Raw genomic sequence first — 19678 nt, 5'->3', positions numbered from 1 at the left:
AGTTTAGTTTATTACACATATAACTTGCCTTTTCAGAGAATCTGCACTATGGAAAAATGTACCCAACTGCCTAACAAGTTCATGTCAAAAGTGCTGCTAAACTTAAGCCCTGTCTGTGTTACCATTAGGAGCTTGCTGAATTCATATTTTTACCAGTTTACTTTATACTGAAGCATATTTGAAAAAGTAAGACGCCACTATGTGCTCCTTCATTTTATACAAGGATCTTTTTAATTCCAGTATTCCTTTATTGTTAAATATAGAATGCCATTTGAAGGGGCATAAAAGTACAAAAAGAAAATGTTCTGTGTTAAAGTATTTTATTTTTGCGCTGTTGCTTGTATATAACTGTGTGTTCAAGTCCTGCAACAGAGTTAAACACATAGTTAAAGTCAGCTCCAAAGCAGCAATGTACTACTAGAAGCTAGCTGAAGACATCTGGTGACACAATGACAAGAGGCACATATGTGTAGCCACCAATCACCAACTAGCTCCCACTAGTGCATTGATACTTTTCAACAAATATACAAAAAAAAGCAAATTTGATAATATAAGTGAACTAAAAAGTCCCTTACAATGGCATGCTCTATCTGACTTTCATATCCCTTTCATATATGTAATTTTAATTGTCTGCATACACATGCATTATATATATATATATATATATATATATATGTATTTTACAGTTATCCTTTCTTGTTTCCTTCACATTAGCTCTGCTGCACTGGAGTCTATTAGTGTGAGTGTCCTTCAGATCCACAGTGCTCAGTTGAGTGCTCAACTTGTTATGGAAGGACACGTGGAAGAGGCCACTAAGGTGGCACTAGCATTGAAAGACCTCATTGATGAAGTTTTGTAAGTCCCAGAGCATACACAAACTCACAGTTTATTATCAATGAATACATTAGCTTTTTGTATCTATTAACAAGATTCATTCAAACCATAAAGCTTTGAAGTCATTTACTTGCTTTTGGAAGGAAATTATCTCCTGAAATCTATGCATTGGGATTTGTCTACCATGATATTTAGAAATCAAACACACCAAAATATTAGCAGCTAGTTCTGCATGTGAATAGTTAAGGTTACTAATGACCTACTTAAAGTAAAATCAAAAGGCCACTTCTCTCTGTTAATCATTCTTGATCTGTCTGCAGCCTTTGATACTGTTGACCATTCTCTCTTGCTTGAAGCCTTCCAATCCTACAAAATTTGCAATAGCCCTCTTGTGGTTCTCCTCATACCCATCTAATCTTTAGGGCTAGATTACAAGTGGCACGGTATAGTGATTTTTTTTGCGATTGCAGAAAAAAACCTCTGCTAGAGTTAAACTTTTTGCGCTAGTCAAGTTGCACTTGTATTACAAGTTAAAAAAAAATTTATTTTGCGCAAGCGATAACCGACTAGCGCAAAAAAAAATCTGAACATCGAATAACGCGTGTGCGTTCACGTATTCCTCAAACATACCTGGCCTTTAACCGCTGCGCGAGACAGCTTCAGGAACCTCCAGCACTCTCAGCTGTTATGTGACAGCCAAAAGCTGGAGCTCCTGAAGCTCCAGGCGTCTGCCGCATATGGAGCAGGAGCACAATCGGTGCTTAGTCTCCATAGGAGGGCAGATGCCTAATCATTACAGACGGTGATACTGTGTGTCATCGTCTATAACGATCTTCTGCTGGTGCCGTCGGGAGGTGTGGGATGGAGGCGGGTGGCGGCTCAGAGGTGGGAGTGCCCTACACTACAGAATTTTTTTTTAAAGGAACAGGGAGGGATGGGGCAGCTACACTACAGAAAAGGAGTTTGGGGGTATAAATGGCGATTGCAGGAGGGGGGAGGTGGTGGAACCACTACACTACAGAAAAAATAAAAAATAAAAATAATAATAAATAAAAAAAGGGGTTTATAGGCAATAGTTAGAGGGCAAAAACCTCTGGAATAACTACAGGAGGTTTATAAACAGTATTTAAACATTTACTAGTTTTAATATCAAGAGGACTAGTCTCCTCCATATCTAATGTAATCAACACTTCTTTTAATAAAGAACGAATATACTCCATTTTAAATAAATAAGAGGATTTGTCAGTGTCAATATCTGAGGCAGGATCTTCTGAATCAGATAGATCCTCATCAGAGATAGATAAATCAGTATGTTGTTGATCATTTGAAATTTCATCAACTCTATGAGAAGTTTTAAAAGACCTTTTACGTTTATTAGAAGGCGGAATGGCAGACAAAGCCTTCTGAATGGAATCAGAAATAAATTCTCTTACATTTACAGGAATATCCTGAGCATTAGATGTTGATGGACCAGCAACAGGTAATGAACTACTACTGATGGAAACATTATCTGCATGTAAAAGTTTATCATGACAACTATTACAAACCACAGCTGGAGGTATAGCCTCCACAAGCTTACAACAAATGCACTTAGCTTTGGTAGAACCGATATCAGGCAGCAGGATTCCAGCAGTAGATTCTGAGACAGGATCAGATTGAGACATCTTGCAAAATGTAAGAGAAAAAACAACATATAAAGCAAAATTATCAATATCCTTATATGACAGTTTCAGGAATGGGAAAAAATGCAAACAGCATAGCCCTCTGACATAGAAAAAAGGCCAGAGGCACAAGGAATGGGGTCTTAAATAATGAAAATATTTGGCGCCAAGTATGACGCACAACAAACAGAAAAATATTTTTTGGCGCCAAAAACGCCCGGAAACGAAACACTAGCGTCATAGATGACGCAACCTCGTGAAGGACTCGGCACCAACTAAGACCCCGGAAATGACGAAGTTGCGCCAACGAACGTAACTTTCGCGCAAAAAAATCTTGCGCCAAGAATGAAGCAATAAATTTTGGCATTTTTGCGCCCTCGCAAGCCTAATACAGCCCGCAATTCTTTTCTTAAAATAAGAGTCAATTTGAAAAAGACTAAACCCCAGATAAGAAATAATTTTTCAGAAAAATGCATTTCCCAGATATGAAACTGACAGTCTGCAAAAAAGGAAATATACTGAAACCTGAATCATGGCAAATATAAGTACAATACATATATTTAGAACATTATACAAAGTGCCAACCATAGCTGAGAGTGTTTTAAGTAATGAAAACATACTTACCAAAAGACACCCATCCACATATAGCAGATAGCCAAACCACTACTGAAACAGTTATCAGTAGAGGTAATGGAATATGAGAGTATATCGTCGATCTGAAAAGGGAGGTAGGAGATGAATCTCTACGACCAATAACAGAGAACCTATGAAATAGATCCCTGTTAGGAAAACCATTGCATTCAATAGGTGATATTCCCTACACATCCCTCTGACATTCACTGTACTCCGAGAGGAATCGGGCTTCAAAAAAACTGAGAAGTGCATATCATATGCCTGATGTCTTGGGGTCACACTTGACTTGGTTCTTTCTTTCACTCCTCACATCCAGTCTTTGGCCAATTCCTGTGGTTTCCACCTTAAAAACATCTCTAAAATGTGCACCTTCTTCACACAAGACAACTAAAATTTTAATCCACACTCTCATCATTTTCCACTTTGACTATTGCAACTCCATCCTCTCTGGTCTCCCTAGTTGCCATCTAATTCCTTTACAATTTATAATGAATGCCTCCGTGAGACTGATCTTCCTTACACGTCACTCTTCATCTGCTGCACCTCTCTGTTAGTACCTTCACTTGCTTCCTCTAGCCTCCTGAATTAAAAACAAAATCCTGAGTCTGACATTCAAGGCCCTTAATAACTCTGCTCCCCCCATATCTCAGACCAAGGGGCATATTTATCAATGTGCGAGCGGACAGGATACGAAGTAGCGTATCATGTCCGCCGCACATCGATAAATGCCGACAGCATAGCAGCATTGTGAACTGCTGGTACAATGCCGCCCCCTGCAGATTTGCGGCCAATCGGCCGCTAGCAAGGGGTGTCATTCAACCCGATCGGGTTAATTTCTGTCCGCCGCCTCAGAGCAGACGGACAAGTTATGGTCAGCGGTATTTAGACTTATAACTTCTGAAACAAGGGGCATCAAGCTCCATATGGAGCTTGATAAATATGCCCCCTAGTCTACAGATACTTTCCCTCTCATCCCCTTCGCTCTGCTCATGACCTCCAGCTCTCCTCCTCTCGTTACCTCCTTCTATTCCCATTTACAGGACTTTTCCAGAATGGCGCCTATCTTTTGGAACTCTCGGCCTCGCTCCACAAAGCTCTCCCCTAGTTTTTAAAGTTTCAAGCGCTCCTTAAAGGGGCAGTATAAACCAATTTTAATTTAACTGCATGTAATAGACACTACTATAAAGAAGAATATGCACAGATACGGATATCAAAATCCAGTATAAAACCTTTTAAAAATTTACTTAGAAGCTCCCAATTTAGCACTGTTGATTATATTAGCCTGAGACACCCACTGAAAGGGGCTGAGAGCAGAACCTCCCCCCTCCCCTGCATATGAAAATACTCATTATACAAACAAAAGCAGTCTAAAATCTGTATACATCAGTATACCTCTAAAACTTTGGGGCTTAGTTAGGAGTCTGAAAATCAGCAAAATGTTATTTAAAAATAAGCAAAACTATAAGTTTTTTTTACAAAAACACACCCAGATGGGCTTTATAAATGGATCATCTACAAAACATTTATGCAAAGAAAAATCTAGTGTACAATGTCCCTTTAAAGATTCTACTGTTAAGGGAATCATACAATATACTTTTTCGTTTATTTGGATGCCATACATGCTAAACTTTAGACAAAGCAAACTGAACTACTTATAATACAAACTGCGGCATCGTACCAGATTTCTGTGTTTAGTTTATTCTTTCTAGTGGAGCAAATAAAAAACTCCACCTTATAATACTCCTCTTGGTTTTGATACACAACATATATATATTATGTCTCATTGGGCTTTATGCAATGGGAGCAGATATTTCTAATGTAGAGGTTTATAGGATAAGAGTTGGCAACACTTAGACAAATATATTTTTTGTGACCTTTTCAGGACAGCTGTTTCTTTAAATACTAATTTATTAAAGGGACACTGAACCCAATTTTTTTCTTTCATGATTCAGATAGAGCATGCAATTTTAAGCAACTTTCTAATTTACTGCTATTATCAATTTTTCTTTGTTCTCTTGCTATCTTTATTTGAAAAAGAAGGCATCTAAGCTGTTTTTTGTTCAGACCTCTGGACAGCACTTTTTATTGGTGGATGAATTTATCCACCAATCAGCAAGAACAACCCAGGTTGTTCACCAAAAGTGGGCCGGCATCTAAACTTACATTCTTGCATTTCAAATAAAGATACCAAGAGAATGAAGAAAATTTGATAATAGGAGTAAATTAGAAAGTTGCTTAAAATGTCATGCTCTATCTGAATCACAAAAGAAAAAATTTAGGTTCAGTGTCCCTTTAAGGGAATGCAGATGGTGTGGTGACCGCTAAAGTGCTTGGTAGCTATATACAAAAAGGGCAATAGGAAGTACAAATCAAATACACAGTTTATAGTCAGGATTTCTAACGCCTTTGTTTCTCTTATCCCCAAGGAAACAGCAGGCGGACAATGGCAACAGTCAGATAGTCTATGGAGAATGGGAAAATGCTATGTCCCCAATCTATGAAGATCTCAGTATGTATATGCAGGTTCGTAAGTATTAAAGGACCACAATGCGCCCCCCTCCCCCCGAGTAATACAACCATTTCATGAAATCCTAATTGTGTTACTTACTAAGGCGAGAATGCTCATAAGTGTGTAAGATGGATATTTCGTAAGCACATCTTTATACAAAGCTAGGAAACAGATTTAATTTTACTAGATAGACTTAAATGTTTACAGAGCATGACACTGTAAAACTGTGTTTTTCTTATTTCTAAGGTTTTCTTATATTAATATTATTTATGGAACATTGCAGAAAACTGATGAAGAAAAGAACACAAGGAACAATGTAATAAAGGTAAGCTATTAGGAAAGACATTTTCCATATTATCATTATATAAACAGAGACATTAAAGGGCCATTATAGTGATAAAATTATAAACTCAAATTTGTTAGAGCATGTCATTACATAACAAGCAAGGCTGCAAAACGATGTGTTTAACCCCTGCAAAGAGTTAAACGCATGGTTAAAGCCACTCATATGTCCTGCAGGTCCCAAGCAGAAATTGTCGCTGATCCTAATTGTCGCTAATCACTATAATGGACCGTTAAGGAGGAACTCCATGACATAGTTAGCATCATCCAACTTTGAATATAACTGTTGATATCTCTATTAAATGCAAATATACTCCAATAAAGCATCTATTACAATCAGGTGTATATCCCCTAGCTATGGATTAATACTGACATCCTTGGTTAGGATAGATATATAAATTGAAATTTCCCTTCTACCACTTAACAAGTGCCAAACATTTATAAACAGGTTTACTCCTTTGTGTTTTTAAGTTGTGTGAGTAGATTATCATTCTATTTTAAATATTCTAATAAAGGTTATATTTTAACTAAGCGCATCTCTAATAGTCATTATCTTTGCTCTTTAGTTTAACAGACTGTTAGGAAAGTGAGTGCCTCACAAGTGTACACCATTATCAGTTCTGTACTGATTTTTTCTACATTATCACTTGTGTATATCATGTATTTTTTTTATTTTGGTTGTGTAATTTAAATGTCATACTTTTTAAATGAAAGCATGACCGATTAAAGGAACACTGATACAAAAATTGCATTCTCTAATCTGTTAAAGCATGTTATTTTGGCATTAACTTTCCCTAACTAACTAAGCTAGATTACAAGTGGATCACTAAATTATCACGCTTCCCCAAACGGAGCACGATTATTAACCAGCCATTACAAGTTCAGATCTCAGGTGAGTGCAATGCTTCCTAGCAATGTGACCGCGAGCTCGCATTGCGATTAAATTGTAATACCAGCGCACGATAATGTGGAGTGCTAATATCGCTTGCATGCAAGCTATATTTAGCGCTCCACTTGTAATCTAGCCCTCTATGTTTAACGCCGGAAAAGGAGTAAAAAGGATATGAAAAAATGTTCTTTCATGATTCAAATAGATTATATAAAATTTTAAACAAATTTCCAGTTTATTTCTATTATTAAATTTGCTTATTCTCTTAGTATCCTTTTGTTGAAGGATCAGCAATGCACTACTGGGAGCTAGCTGAGCATATTGAGTGACCCAATAAGAGGGATATATGTGCAGTCACCAATCTGCTGCTAGTTCCTATCACTGCAATGCTTCTATTGAACCTACCTAGGTATGCCCTTCAAAGAATGTCAAGAAATCAAAGCAACATAGTGGAAGTAAATTGTAAAGTTGTTTAAAATTGCATGCTGTATCTGAATCATGAGTTCAATTTTGACTTTATGCCCCCTTAAATAAACAGGTAAAGTAGCACTCGGGAGTCACATACATTGCTGCTTCTGAGCAGGAAACTGGGTATGCCAATCAAGAGTGGCAAACGTATTTGGCAATTTTCCCCCTCCAGTGACAAGTCACATGACTTGCAACAAATATATACATGTAGCGTAAAGATATCTATTGGTATTTGAAATGCATTACTTGTCAATTTAATCAAATCAAACTGTAACACTGGATAGCAAACAAGGATTGCATGATAACAAGTTTATTCCATATACAGTAAGTTGCTAAATAATTATTATTATACTAAATAATTATTATTATTATGTTTGTAGTCATTGACAGATGAGATGGCATCCATGATGTTTCATCTGAAGAAAGCCAGACAGAAGGTACTGAACAAGCTGAAACACACAGAGTAAAGCATAGAAGAGGGGATGCTGATTACATCTTATTGCAAAGAGCAGAACTATTTAAAAGGGAGTGACCTGTGTTAGGAACGTCTATATTTAGTGGGGACCACCTGGCATGAAATCTAAACTGCTAGATTGGTGTCTATATTTTTCCTGAATTGTTAACATGTTTACATCTTTATGTCATTTTGTAAAGTATATTCAAATAAACTATACACATTTATTAACACCTAAATTAAAAATAAATGAGCTGTTTGTCAGCAGGTAGAACAGTATTACACTATTGAAGCTGAAAATGGTGTTTGTTAATATATTTATAAATATATGTTATCCATTCTCAATAGAAAGCACTACATCTATGAGATAAGGTTTGTGTGCAGGCTGCTTCGTTGTTCTAGGTGGGTGCAAAGTATCCCAATCATCACTGGAGAACCACTAATTCTAAAAGGTGTCAAAAGCCATAAATTTGCTGCGCATGTTGTACTTAGGGGAGTCCTATAGCTGGTCTAGGGGTGTCAGACAACAAGATCTAAGACCTCTGTTCATAGTCTATACTATGGCTATATTAATCATTTGAGATTGGACTTGTTACATTACACAAACATTTACCCTTTTCCCTATAGGGTTTTACTAAAAACCTTTATTTGGAAATCAGTCTGCCCTACAAGCCCAGGTAGGTAAAGGAGAAACTATTTTCCCTATATATATATATATACACACACACACATACATACACACACACACACAGTGGGGCAAAAATGTATTTAGTCAGCCCCCAATTGTGCAAGTTCTCCCACTTAAGAAGATGAGAGAGGCCTGTAATTTTCATCATAGGTATACCTCAACTATGAGAGACAAAATGTGGAAACAAATCCAGACAATCACATTGTCTGATTTGGAAATAATTTATTTGCATATTATGGTGGAAAATAAGTATTTGGTCAATATCAAAAGTTCATCTCAATACTTTGTTATATATCCTTTGTTGGCGATGACAGAGGTCAAACGTTTTCTGTAAGGTTGTCACACTTGGCCCATTCCTGCATGCAGATCTCCTCTAGAGCAGTGATGTTTTGGGGCTGTCGCTGGGCAACACGGACTTTCAACTCCCTCCAAAGGTTTTCAATGGGGTTGAGATCTGGAGGCTGACTAGGCCACTCCAGGACCTTGAAATGCTTCTTACGAAGGCCCTCCTTTGTTGCCCAGGCGGTGTGTTTGGGATCATTGTCATGCTGAAAGACCCAGCCACGTTTCATCTTCAATGCCCTTGCTGATGGAAGGAGGTTTGCACTCAAAATCTCACGATACATGGCCCCATTCATTCTTTCATGTACACGGATCAGTCGTCCTGTTCCCTTTGCAGAGAAACAGCCCCAAAGCATGATGTTGCCACCCCCATGCTTCACAGTAGGTATGGTGTTCTTTGGTTGCAACTCAGCATTCTCTCACCTCCAAACACGACGAGTTGTGTTTCTACCAAACAGTTCTACTTTGGTTTCATCTGACCATATGACATTCTCCCAATCCGCTTCTGGATCATCCAAATGCTCTCTAGCATACTTCAGACGGGCCCGGACATGTACTGGCTTAAGCAGGGGGACACGTCTGGCACTGCAGGATCTGAGTCCCTGGCGGCGTAGTGTTACTGATGGTAGCCTTTGTTACGTTGGTCCCAGCTCTCTGCAGGTCATTCACTAGGCCCCCCCCGTGTGGTTCTGGGATGTTTGCTCACCGTTCTTGTGATCATTTTAACCCCACTAAGTGAGATCTTGCGTGGAGCCCCAGATCGAGGGAGATTATCAGTGGTCTTTTATGTCTTCCATTTTCTAATTATTGCTCCCACAGTTGATTTCTTCACACCAAGCTGCTTGCCTATTGCAGATTCAGTCTTCCCAGCCTGGTGCAGGTCTACAATTTTGTTTCTGGCATCCTTCGACAGCTCTTTGGTCTTCACCATAGTGGAGTTTGGAGTGTGACTGTTTGAGGTTGTGGACAGCTGTCTTTTATACTGATAACAAGTTCAAACAGCTGCCATTAATACAGGTAATGAGTGGAGGACAGAGGAGCCTCTTAAAGAAGATGATACAGGTCTGTGAGAGCCAGAAATCTTATTTGTTTTTAGGTGACCAAATACTTATTTTCCACCATAATATGCAAATAAATTCTTTCCAAATCAATGTGATTGTCTGGATTTGTTTCCACATTTTGTCTCTCATAGCTGAGGTATACCTATGATGAAAATTACAGGCCTCTCTCATCTTCTTAAGTGGGAGAACTTGCACAATTGGTGGCTGAATAAATACTTTTTTGCCCCACTGTATAGCCAAAGATGAAAGTAAGCACTCACTGGTCTTCTGATAACAAAGTCACCAAAAATCTTTATTTTGTGCTGTGTTGTTTCGGGACCAAGCACAGTCCCTTCCTCTGACAGTGTTACAGTGAAAAAGGCAGCCTTATGTAGGCCCCAAACACACTCCCAAAACCTCAAGGCCAATCAAAGGCCCTGTTACATACACACCCCCAAATGCCTAAATCTGATAGGTAAATAGCCAACACATGGGTAAGTGAAATAAAGCGTTACATGAAAACTTTGTGAAAAAGTATGAAATATACTACACTTGTCAACAGGGTCCCTAATTCCAGCTAGAAAACCAGACAACGTTCCAGATACAACGTCTATAAAGCATAAGATAAAACGAAATAAAGAATAAACCAAACACACTAAAACAATCTCTGTGGTCTAATTACAGTAACCGCATAATTGTCCAATAGCAATCCCTCCAAGGGTTGACGTAAACATACTCCGCCCATCAGGCACTAACTGTCAACAAAAAATTGCTAAGTAACAAAAGATGGTAAATAAAAATTCTACTGAATCCCCTACGCACTCGGTTGAAGATCCAGTGAAGTAAACAACCCCATGGGTAAAGACTAGACCCGCCGCAATCCAAGTATCATATTTACACATACTCATACTCAGGTCTGTTTATTTTTCCAAGTCACACCCACTGCAGGAAGGTATCCGTTATCAAATGTATCGCCTTGTCCAATCCGTGTGTCATAACAAACACACATGGCACTGAAAAATTAACAAAGAACACGCTACTCTAGCAAATAAAGGGGAGAGCCACCTACTGTGTACAGCAACTGAACAAACCAGGGGAACAAATTCCCCAACATGTCAGTGCTCCACTACATAACCAGCCCTCTTATCACTCCCACTGTGCAACGCAAAGTACTATACCCACAGAGACATATAAAAAAAAAAAGAAAAGTCATCACGATCACCTAGGACTAGGGCTGCACGATTAATCGCAGATGCGGTTTAAACCGCGATTAATCGCTGTGGTTTTAAAACCGCGAGAGTACGCAATATTTTTTTAAAAAGAAAAATCCTCAGATTGTCCTGAAAACGGAGGCGGAGAGGGAGGATGAGTGGCAGACCAGTGTGCGGCCGTGGGCGGACCTGAGAATGCCCGCAAAACTGCCATTTTGTGGGAGTCATCTGGGAGCAGTGTGGGGGTGGTCAAGCAGTGGTGTGGCGGTGGGACAGCTCAAAGTTGTGAGCAATAAAGTGAGTATTGTACAAATACTTTAAAGTGCCTTACTGACTTTTTTTTAAAAAAAAAACTTCTTTTGTGGTTTGTATTTTTATGCTCCAAGAGTGCATTGGGCATTGAGAAACATGTACAGTAAGATTCTGTAGTTTACTGTTAAATAAAGGGACTTTATACTATCTATGTAACCACAGCACAGGTAGCACTAGCTAATTTTATTTTAACTATTTTGTGGTTTGTATTTTTATTCTCCAAGAGTATATTGAATATTGAGAAACATGTACAGTAAGATTCTGTAGTGTTAAATAAACGTTTTATTGAAAAATGAAGGTGTTATAGTAATTTTTAATACAATCGCGATTAAATCGCAATCGCCTTTTTTTTTAATAAAAAAAAAAATTGCAAATTTTTTTCACCCATATCGCCCAGCCCTACCTAGGACCAATCAGAGAGAAACCAAATCATCATCACCTATAATGTGTCTACAACTATCTCGCTAATTGTTAAACCTCACAGTTGTCAGGCCGGAGCTTCCCAAATAGCACACTTCGTATTGGAGCATATAAATATCACAACCATATAGATAAGTGAGATGCCAATTTATCACTATGCTATAAGTGCCGAATTGCAACCTTCAGTGAAACATTAACAAACAAAACTACGTCCAAAAAAAAAATAAAAAAATAATCAAAAGAAATATAAATAATCTAACAAAAAATAAACAAATGAAACCCACCTGGGTTCGTAGACAGCATAATATTAAAGAATGTCCAGATGGAACCAACCCTAAAACCTGCAAGCATCCACAGTGCACAACACGCCACTCTACTAGAGTGTCCTTAGACCACATAAATGAGGTTTGCAGTCATTAAGACCAAATCCTTAATGGGATTACATAGCTATATGCCAGACACCCCACAGTAGATGGAATATACCAATCAAATAACAAACAAACGACCCTACAGGGGTCAAAGACCAAATACCTCATATGAAAAAAATCACCCTAAGTTATATACATTATACTGGAACCATCATTAGGTGTAACTCTGGACCATGGACCCTGAAGACAAAACCAAAAATAAAGTAACTTAAAAACAATAAAATAAAAACAAATAACACAATATGTTAGACAGAGCCAAATAGAGAAACACATATACAATTGATCATATCTTGTGGGTCAGACACCGTTTAGGAGACCGTTAAAATAACCAATAACATCAATAGGTCATGGACTCTCAGAGAGACCGACTACCTGATCAGTTAATTGATTTTTAAAGGGGGTATACCATGGGGGGGATAGAGAGGTGGTGAGAGTGCATGTACTGAACTCTATATTTTTTTATATATATATATATACACACACATACATACACACACACACACACACATTCACTGTTGAAGACAGCGGACCCTTGCTGCTTTCTGCTCTTTTCGGAGCCGAAATCTTTCTTGTGAAAGTGCAACACACTAAATCCAAATCTTATTGTGTTGCAAATTTACATTAGGGCTGCACGTTTAACAGCCGCGGTTTTAAAACCACAAGTACACGAGTTTTTGGAAAAAAAATTTTTTCAGATGTGTCTGTACTGCATTGATTTGTATGATTTCTTGCAAACCAGCTCCATCTAGTGGTTGCTTTTAGCACACATTTGTAAAATGGCTGTTTTAACTTTCACTTTCTGTTTGATCTCAGTAGCAGCCAATTAATCTATAGAAGTCTAAAAGCAGAGCCCATGCAGGAGACTGAAGAGGAGGGAAAGCCACTTACTTTATATTTCCCCCTAGGGATGTCTGCAGTCTGAAACTTAGGGTATGTAATCATTATGGAACCTCCCACACAATCTCCTGCTCTCTGAGAAACGGCTCAAATACATAGCAGATGCAGTTCACCCCACAGCTGCCAAAAAGGCTAAAACTGCAGTCCCCTCTGCTAGCTCGCTGTTGGGTTAACTGCATCTACAATGTATTTGATATCAGCAAGGCACAGCATTTCTGAAAGGAGCAGCCCACTGCTCTATGTCTGTTTTGGATTCCTGCACAGGAGCAGGGCTCATAATAAGTCAAGATAAAATGTTTAAAAAAAATATATATATATATACACATATGTGTGTAACTATGTATGTTTTTGTTTTTTTTATATATATACATGGTTTGTATTTTTATGCTCCCAGAGTGTAATGGACATTGAGAAACATATACATTAAGATTCTGTAGTGTTAAAAAAAACTTTTTATTGAAAAATTAAGGTGTTATAGTAATTTTTAAGAAAATCACGATTAAATTGCAATTTCCCCCCCCCATATTGCCCAGCCCTAATTTACATGAAAGATTTTAACTCCGAAGAGCAGAAAGCGACAAGAGGCCGCAGTCTTCGGCAGTGAACGACACTGTTGAATGCATTTACCTATCAATTACTTACTATTACAACCTTTTCTTCATTTTCATAATAAAATGTGTTGATTTTCCAAACTAATCATGGGACTCATTATAAAAGTCCTATTACAGTGGGCTACCAATTTTGCAAGTGCAATGTCTTGCACGTAAACAAAGGCCCTACGCCTTTGTGTACGTGCGAGACATAGCACTTGCAAAATTGTAACCTCTGACGTAGCTGTATACGTCAACCACATGTTGTTACTAAATAAGCTCACAGAGCTATTAAGGGAGAGCGCTGCGAGAGCCCACATTTCTGCTGACAACCAGTTGAAAATGCACATCCGCAAATCCAGTATTAGGTCCTGGTGGGATAGTCTTCAATAAAATTTGCGCGTATGTGCTTATGATTTCCCTATAATGTGCATGTGTTCAGCCGAATCACTGAACTGATTAATATTCAAAATGGAAGAAGTTTGTGTCGCTGATTGGCAGCATTATTTGCTTGTAGAACGGCCCTTTTTGGTGGGCTGTCAGTAACAAAACTGTTATTGATGTAAAACTATTCAGAAGCTTTGTTTTTACAAAATAGTGAGTTTTATTTTCGTGTTATGTTATTTGATAATTGGTGGGTTTTTGTATATGCAATTTTGAACAGCTTCATAATCCTTTAAAGTTGCAAAAAGCTGCTTCTGAACATTGTTCACTTAAGAAACAAGCAATGAAGTACATAAACAAGTGAAGCCTTTTACTCTTTTGTGGTCTGGTATAAACCCAATTTTTTTCTTTCATGATTCAGATAGAGCATGCAATTTAAAGCAACTTTCTAATTTACTCCTATTATCAATCGTTCTTCGTTCTCTTGGTATCTTTATTTGAAAAAGGAATGTATGTAATCTTAGGAGCAGTCCCATTTTTGGATCAACTTCCTTGGGTAGTGCTTGCTGATTGGTGGCTACATTAAGCCACCAATCAGCAAGCTCTACACAGGTGCTGAACTAAAAATGGGCCGGCTCCTAAGCTTATATTCCTGTTTTTCAAATAAAGACACCAAGAGAATGAAGAAAAAACCTAATTTATGTAAGAACTTACCTGATAAATTCATTTCTTTCATATTGGCAAGAGTCCATGAGCTAGTGACATATGGGATATACAATCCTACCAGGAGGGGCAAAGATTCCCAAACCTCAAAATGCCTATAAATACACCCCTCACCACACCCACAATTCAGTTTAACGAATAGCCAAGCAGTGGGGTGATAGAGTAAAAAGCATCAAAAGAAATTTGGAAATAATTGTGCTTTATACAAAAAAAAAAAAAAAAATCATAACCACCATAAAAAGGGTGAGCCTCATGGACTCTTGCCAATATGAAAGAAATGAATTTATCAGGTAAGTTCTTACATAAATTATGTTTTCTTTCATGTAATTGGCAAGAGTCCATGAGCTAGTAACGTATGGGATAGCAATACCCAAGATGTGGAACTCCACGCAAAAGTCACTAGAGGGAGGGATACAAATAAGCCATTTTCTGCTGAAAAAATTAATCCACAACCCAAAAAAATAAGTTTCTCATAAATGAAAGAAAAAAACTTAAATCAAAAGCAGAAGAATCAAACTGAAACAGCTGCCTGAAGAACCTTTATACCAAAAACTGCTTCCGAAGAAGCAAATACATCAAAACGGTAGAATTTAGTAAATGTATGCAAAGAGGACCAAGTTGCCGCTTTGCAAATCTGATCAACTGAAGTTTCATTCTTAAAGGCCCACGAAGTGGAGACTGATCTAGTAGAATGAGCTGTAATTCTCTGAGGCGGGGCCAGACCCGACTCCAAATAAGCTTGATGAATCAAAAGTTTCAACCAAGAAGCCAAGGAAATAGCAGAAGCCTTCTGACCTTTCCTAGGACCAGAAAATAAAACAAATAGACTGGAAGTCTTCCTGAAATCTTTAGTAGCTTCCATATAATATTTCAAAGCTCTTACCACATCCAAAGAATGTAAGGATCTCTCCAAAGAATTCTTAGGATTAGGACACAAGGAAGGAACAACAATTTCTCTACTAATGTTGTTAGAATTCACAACCTTAGGTAAAAATTGAAAAAGAAGTCCGCAAAACTGCCTTATCCTGATGAAAGATCAGAAAAGGAGACTCACAAGAAAGAGGAGATAGCCAAAAGGAACACCACTTTCCAAGAAAGTAGTTTAATGTCCAAAGAATGCTTAGCCTTCAAACCCAAATTAAGACTCCAAGGAGGAGAAATCGATTTAATGACAGGCTTAATACGAACTAAAGCCTGTACAAAACAGTGAATATCAGGAAGTATAGCAATCTTTCTGTGAAATAAAACAGAAAGAGCAGAGATTTGTCCCTTCAAGGAACTTGCAGACAAACCCTTATCCAAACCATCCTGAAGAAACTGTAAAATTCTAAAAGAATGCCAAGAGAATTTATGAGAACACCATGAAATGTAAGTCTTCCAAACTCTATAAATCTTTCTAGAGACAGATTTACGAGCTTGTAACATAGTATTAATCACCGAGTCAGAGAAACCTCTATGACTTAGTACTAAGCGTTCAATTTCCATACCTTCAAATTTAATGATTTGAGATCCTGATGGAAAAACGGACCTTTAGACAGTAGGTCCGGCCTTAACGGAAGTGGCCAAGGCTGGCAACTGGACATCCGAACAGATCCGCATACCAAAACCTGTGTGGCCATGCTGCAGCCACCAGCAACACAAACGATTGTTCCTTGATGATTTTGGAGATCACTCTTGGAAGAGAGAGGCGGGAAGATATAAGCAGGTTGATAACACCAAGGAAGTGTCAGCACATCCACTGCTTCCGCCTGAACATCCCTGGACAGGTATCTGGGAAGTTTCTTGTTTAGATGAGAGGCCATGAGATCTCTCTGGAAGACCCCAAGTAATTTTATTATTAGGAAAGGTTTTGTATTCCATAATTATAAATTCAGTTTTATCTGCTGAGAGATCTTTTAAGAACTGCACATAAATTGGCTATTGTGTTGATAATATACAAATTTCTCTTGTTGATTATTTAAAGTATTAGAAGATTATATTGGGTTGAAAAGAGTGAATTATATTTCCCTGGAAATTCCATTAGACTTGTTGAATTTGAGTTAAGATTCTTATAACATTGGGATATAATATCAAGTCTTAAATCATAAACCCATATTTTGGCATTGGATCAATGTTATAAATTGTTCTAGCATAATTCATGTGTGATATTTAATAAGCAATTCATTTTAAGGTTACCAGACTTCATTAAATATTTTTATTCATGTGTGATATTTAATAAGCAATTCATTTTAAGGTTACCAGACTTCATTAAATATTTTTATAGCTTGCTTTGTATAGAATATTGCAACTAGACATTTATAATTGGTCATAATTAATACACTATTTTCTACATAAATATTTTCAATGTGTACATAAAGTTTAACTGGTCAGAACTCATGAATTAATTTAATTTGAGAATACTTATGTTGATAATTTTGTCATAAAATCTAGATATCTCAGCATTTTGAAATACACTGAGATTTAATGTTTCACTGGAGTATGACAATTTCTGTCATCTCAGAATTGATATTGCAGACGATAATTTTGTGATTATTAATATTCATAATTCCATTAATCAAAAATAGTTACGTAAATATAATACATTAAAGGTTACTGCTGAGATATAATTAAATGATATTGTAACCTTGGATATATAACAGTTCAATTTCTATGCAGTCAGCCTCAGAATCTAGATTTTGATAGAACAGACCTTGCGCCAGAAGGTCCAGCCTCTGAGGTAGCCACCATGGAGGGCAGATGACATTCTTACAAGGTCTGCATACCAAGTGGCTATGCAGGAGCTAACAATCGCCGATATTCTCTTCTGTTTGACTCAAGCTAGTATTTGAAGAAGTAGAACAGAGGAACAAGATACACTAGATTAAAAGGACACGGAACTGCTAAGGCGTCAACCAACTCAGCCTCAGGATCTCAATCTCGACCCTTCTCAGTTTGGCATTGAGACAGAAAGCCATCCGATCTATCTCCAGGCACCCCCACCTGCGGGTGATCTTGCAAAACAGCTCCTGGTTTAGCAAACATTCCCCTGGAATGCAGAGTCCGTCTGCTCAGGAAATCAGTTTCCCAGTTCTATAAACCTGGGAAGTGTATGGCACAGATGAGTTTCTGCCCATTGAAGAATACGAGGTACCTCCAGCATCACCAGAGAGCTGCGAGTTTGACACTAACAGTTGACATAAGCCACTGTAGTGATGTTGTCTTAAATAGATTATAACAGACGGAACATAGCTGGGGCCATGACAGAAGAGCATTGGCGATGGCCCTCAGTTCCAGGCTGTTGATCAGAATCTTAGTTTGCCTCTGGGCGCCAGCTGCCCTTAGCTCGCAGAGAACACCACACGGCCCACAAGCCTGTCAAACACCATCTGTTATAATTTCCCAGAATTAGCGCTGAAAGCACATGCCCTGTAGAGAGGTTTCCAGAGATAGCCACCAGAATAGAGACTCCCGTCTCATGTAATATCTCTGGATCCAGACAGGTCTAAATGACTTCCATTAGCATACATATCACTAGAGGTCTCAGATGAAAGCACGCAAAAGGAGTAGTGTCCGCTGCTGCAACCATAAAACCTACCACTTCCATGCACTGAGCCACCGAAGGGCAAAGTAGAGTGATGTAGATGGTAGGCAGCCTGAAGCTTCTCCTTGTGCTGATCTGTGAGGTAAATATGCATGCTGAATCTATGATGATCCCCAGAAAGCTCACTCTCGTGATATACGCTAAGTGCGGGTTCATTTTTGTTGAACACGAATTCTACTAATCACCGGGATCCTGTCGGCTCTTCTCAGACATAAAGGACTGAGTACTGAATCTTTCACGTAAGACACTAGCCTGACAAACCGTGATCCGGTAGGACTGAGTAGTAATACACCAGCTGCATAAGTGGGGTAAGTGTTATCCATCCTACTTTCCCTGAAGGTGAGCAGTGGTTTATTAAGACCTGGCGGACTGCACACATTTTGTACCAAGTTGCCTTTTAAAGTAACAAAGTTACTAAAGAAGATCTGTTACATTTCTTATTAAGCCATTATCTGCTACATTGTTGCATGTGCACACAGACTATTTGGATCTATTGCCTGAAGACACGAATCCTCTCTCTGTATAAGGAAAATTAACTGTCCATTATTTGGAGCCGTTTAAAGGTTGTTTGATTATAAAGGTGGTATTGGTCATTATTCTTACAGATACTTAACAATTTTGAATATAACCTAGATTATTATCTTATTAAGGGAGACGTCCCTGATATCTGTTTTTATTTTATGAATTTTAGACATATGTAGATTTTTCCATTTGACTATATGTTAACAGAATGTGTTATATCTGGCTTTTTAGCGCCCTCTTTTTTCATCCATTTTGTAACATTATCCTAGTCCATCCTAAGGGAGGTGGTCTGAGAGTGGCAAGTTATAACTTTTTAGGCTAAGCGCTGTATTTATATTCTGTTGTACAATGAAGTAGATGGTAGGCAGCCTGAAGCTTCTCCCTGTGTTGATCTATGAGGTAAATATGCATGCTGAATCAATGATGATCCACAGAAAGCTCACTCTTGTGAGAACTCTTCTAGGTTTAACTTCCAGCCATGCGTCTGAAGATAGAGTAACTTCTGTGCGAGAAGTCACTAAATTTAAAGATAGCATCCAAGTAAGGAGACACAGCAATGCGAGATCCCAACACCTTTGTAAAGATCCTGGGAGCAGTAGCTGAACCAAACGGGAGAGCTTTAAATTGGTAATTGTTGATCAGGAAAGCAAAACAGATACTGGTATTATCTGAATGCGAAGGTATGTATCCTTCATATCTATGGTGGTCATGAATTGACCCTCCTGCAGAAGCGGAAGAATGGAGGTACCCT

At 38.2% G+C, this 19678-nt stretch overlaps 1 protein-coding gene across 1 annotated transcript in view; it reads left to right on the top strand.

Annotated features, from left to right (window-relative positions):
- Nucleotides 1-8077, top strand: part of LOC128638672 (circularly permutated Ras protein 1) — a 184251-nt gene extending 176174 nt beyond the window's left edge. Inside the window, exons 12-15 of the mRNA XM_053690786.1 lie at nt 715-855; nt 5555-5651; nt 5921-5962; nt 7717-8077. Of these exons, the coding sequence (XP_053546761.1) occupies nt 715-855; nt 5555-5651; nt 5921-5962; nt 7717-7803 (367 nt within the window). The 3' untranslated portion in view covers nt 7804-8077. The remainder of the gene's footprint in view (nt 1-714; nt 856-5554; nt 5652-5920; nt 5963-7716) is intronic.
- The last annotated feature ends 11601 nt before the right edge of the window (nt 8078-19678 follow it).

This window comes from Bombina bombina, chromosome 8 (genome assembly GCF_027579735.1).
Source record: "Bombina bombina isolate aBomBom1 chromosome 8, aBomBom1.pri, whole genome shotgun sequence".
Taxonomy (NCBI): domain Eukaryota; kingdom Metazoa; phylum Chordata; class Amphibia; order Anura; family Bombinatoridae; genus Bombina; species Bombina bombina.
Note: the sequence above shows the minus strand (reverse complement) of the source record. Positions and strands in the feature narration are given on the sequence as shown.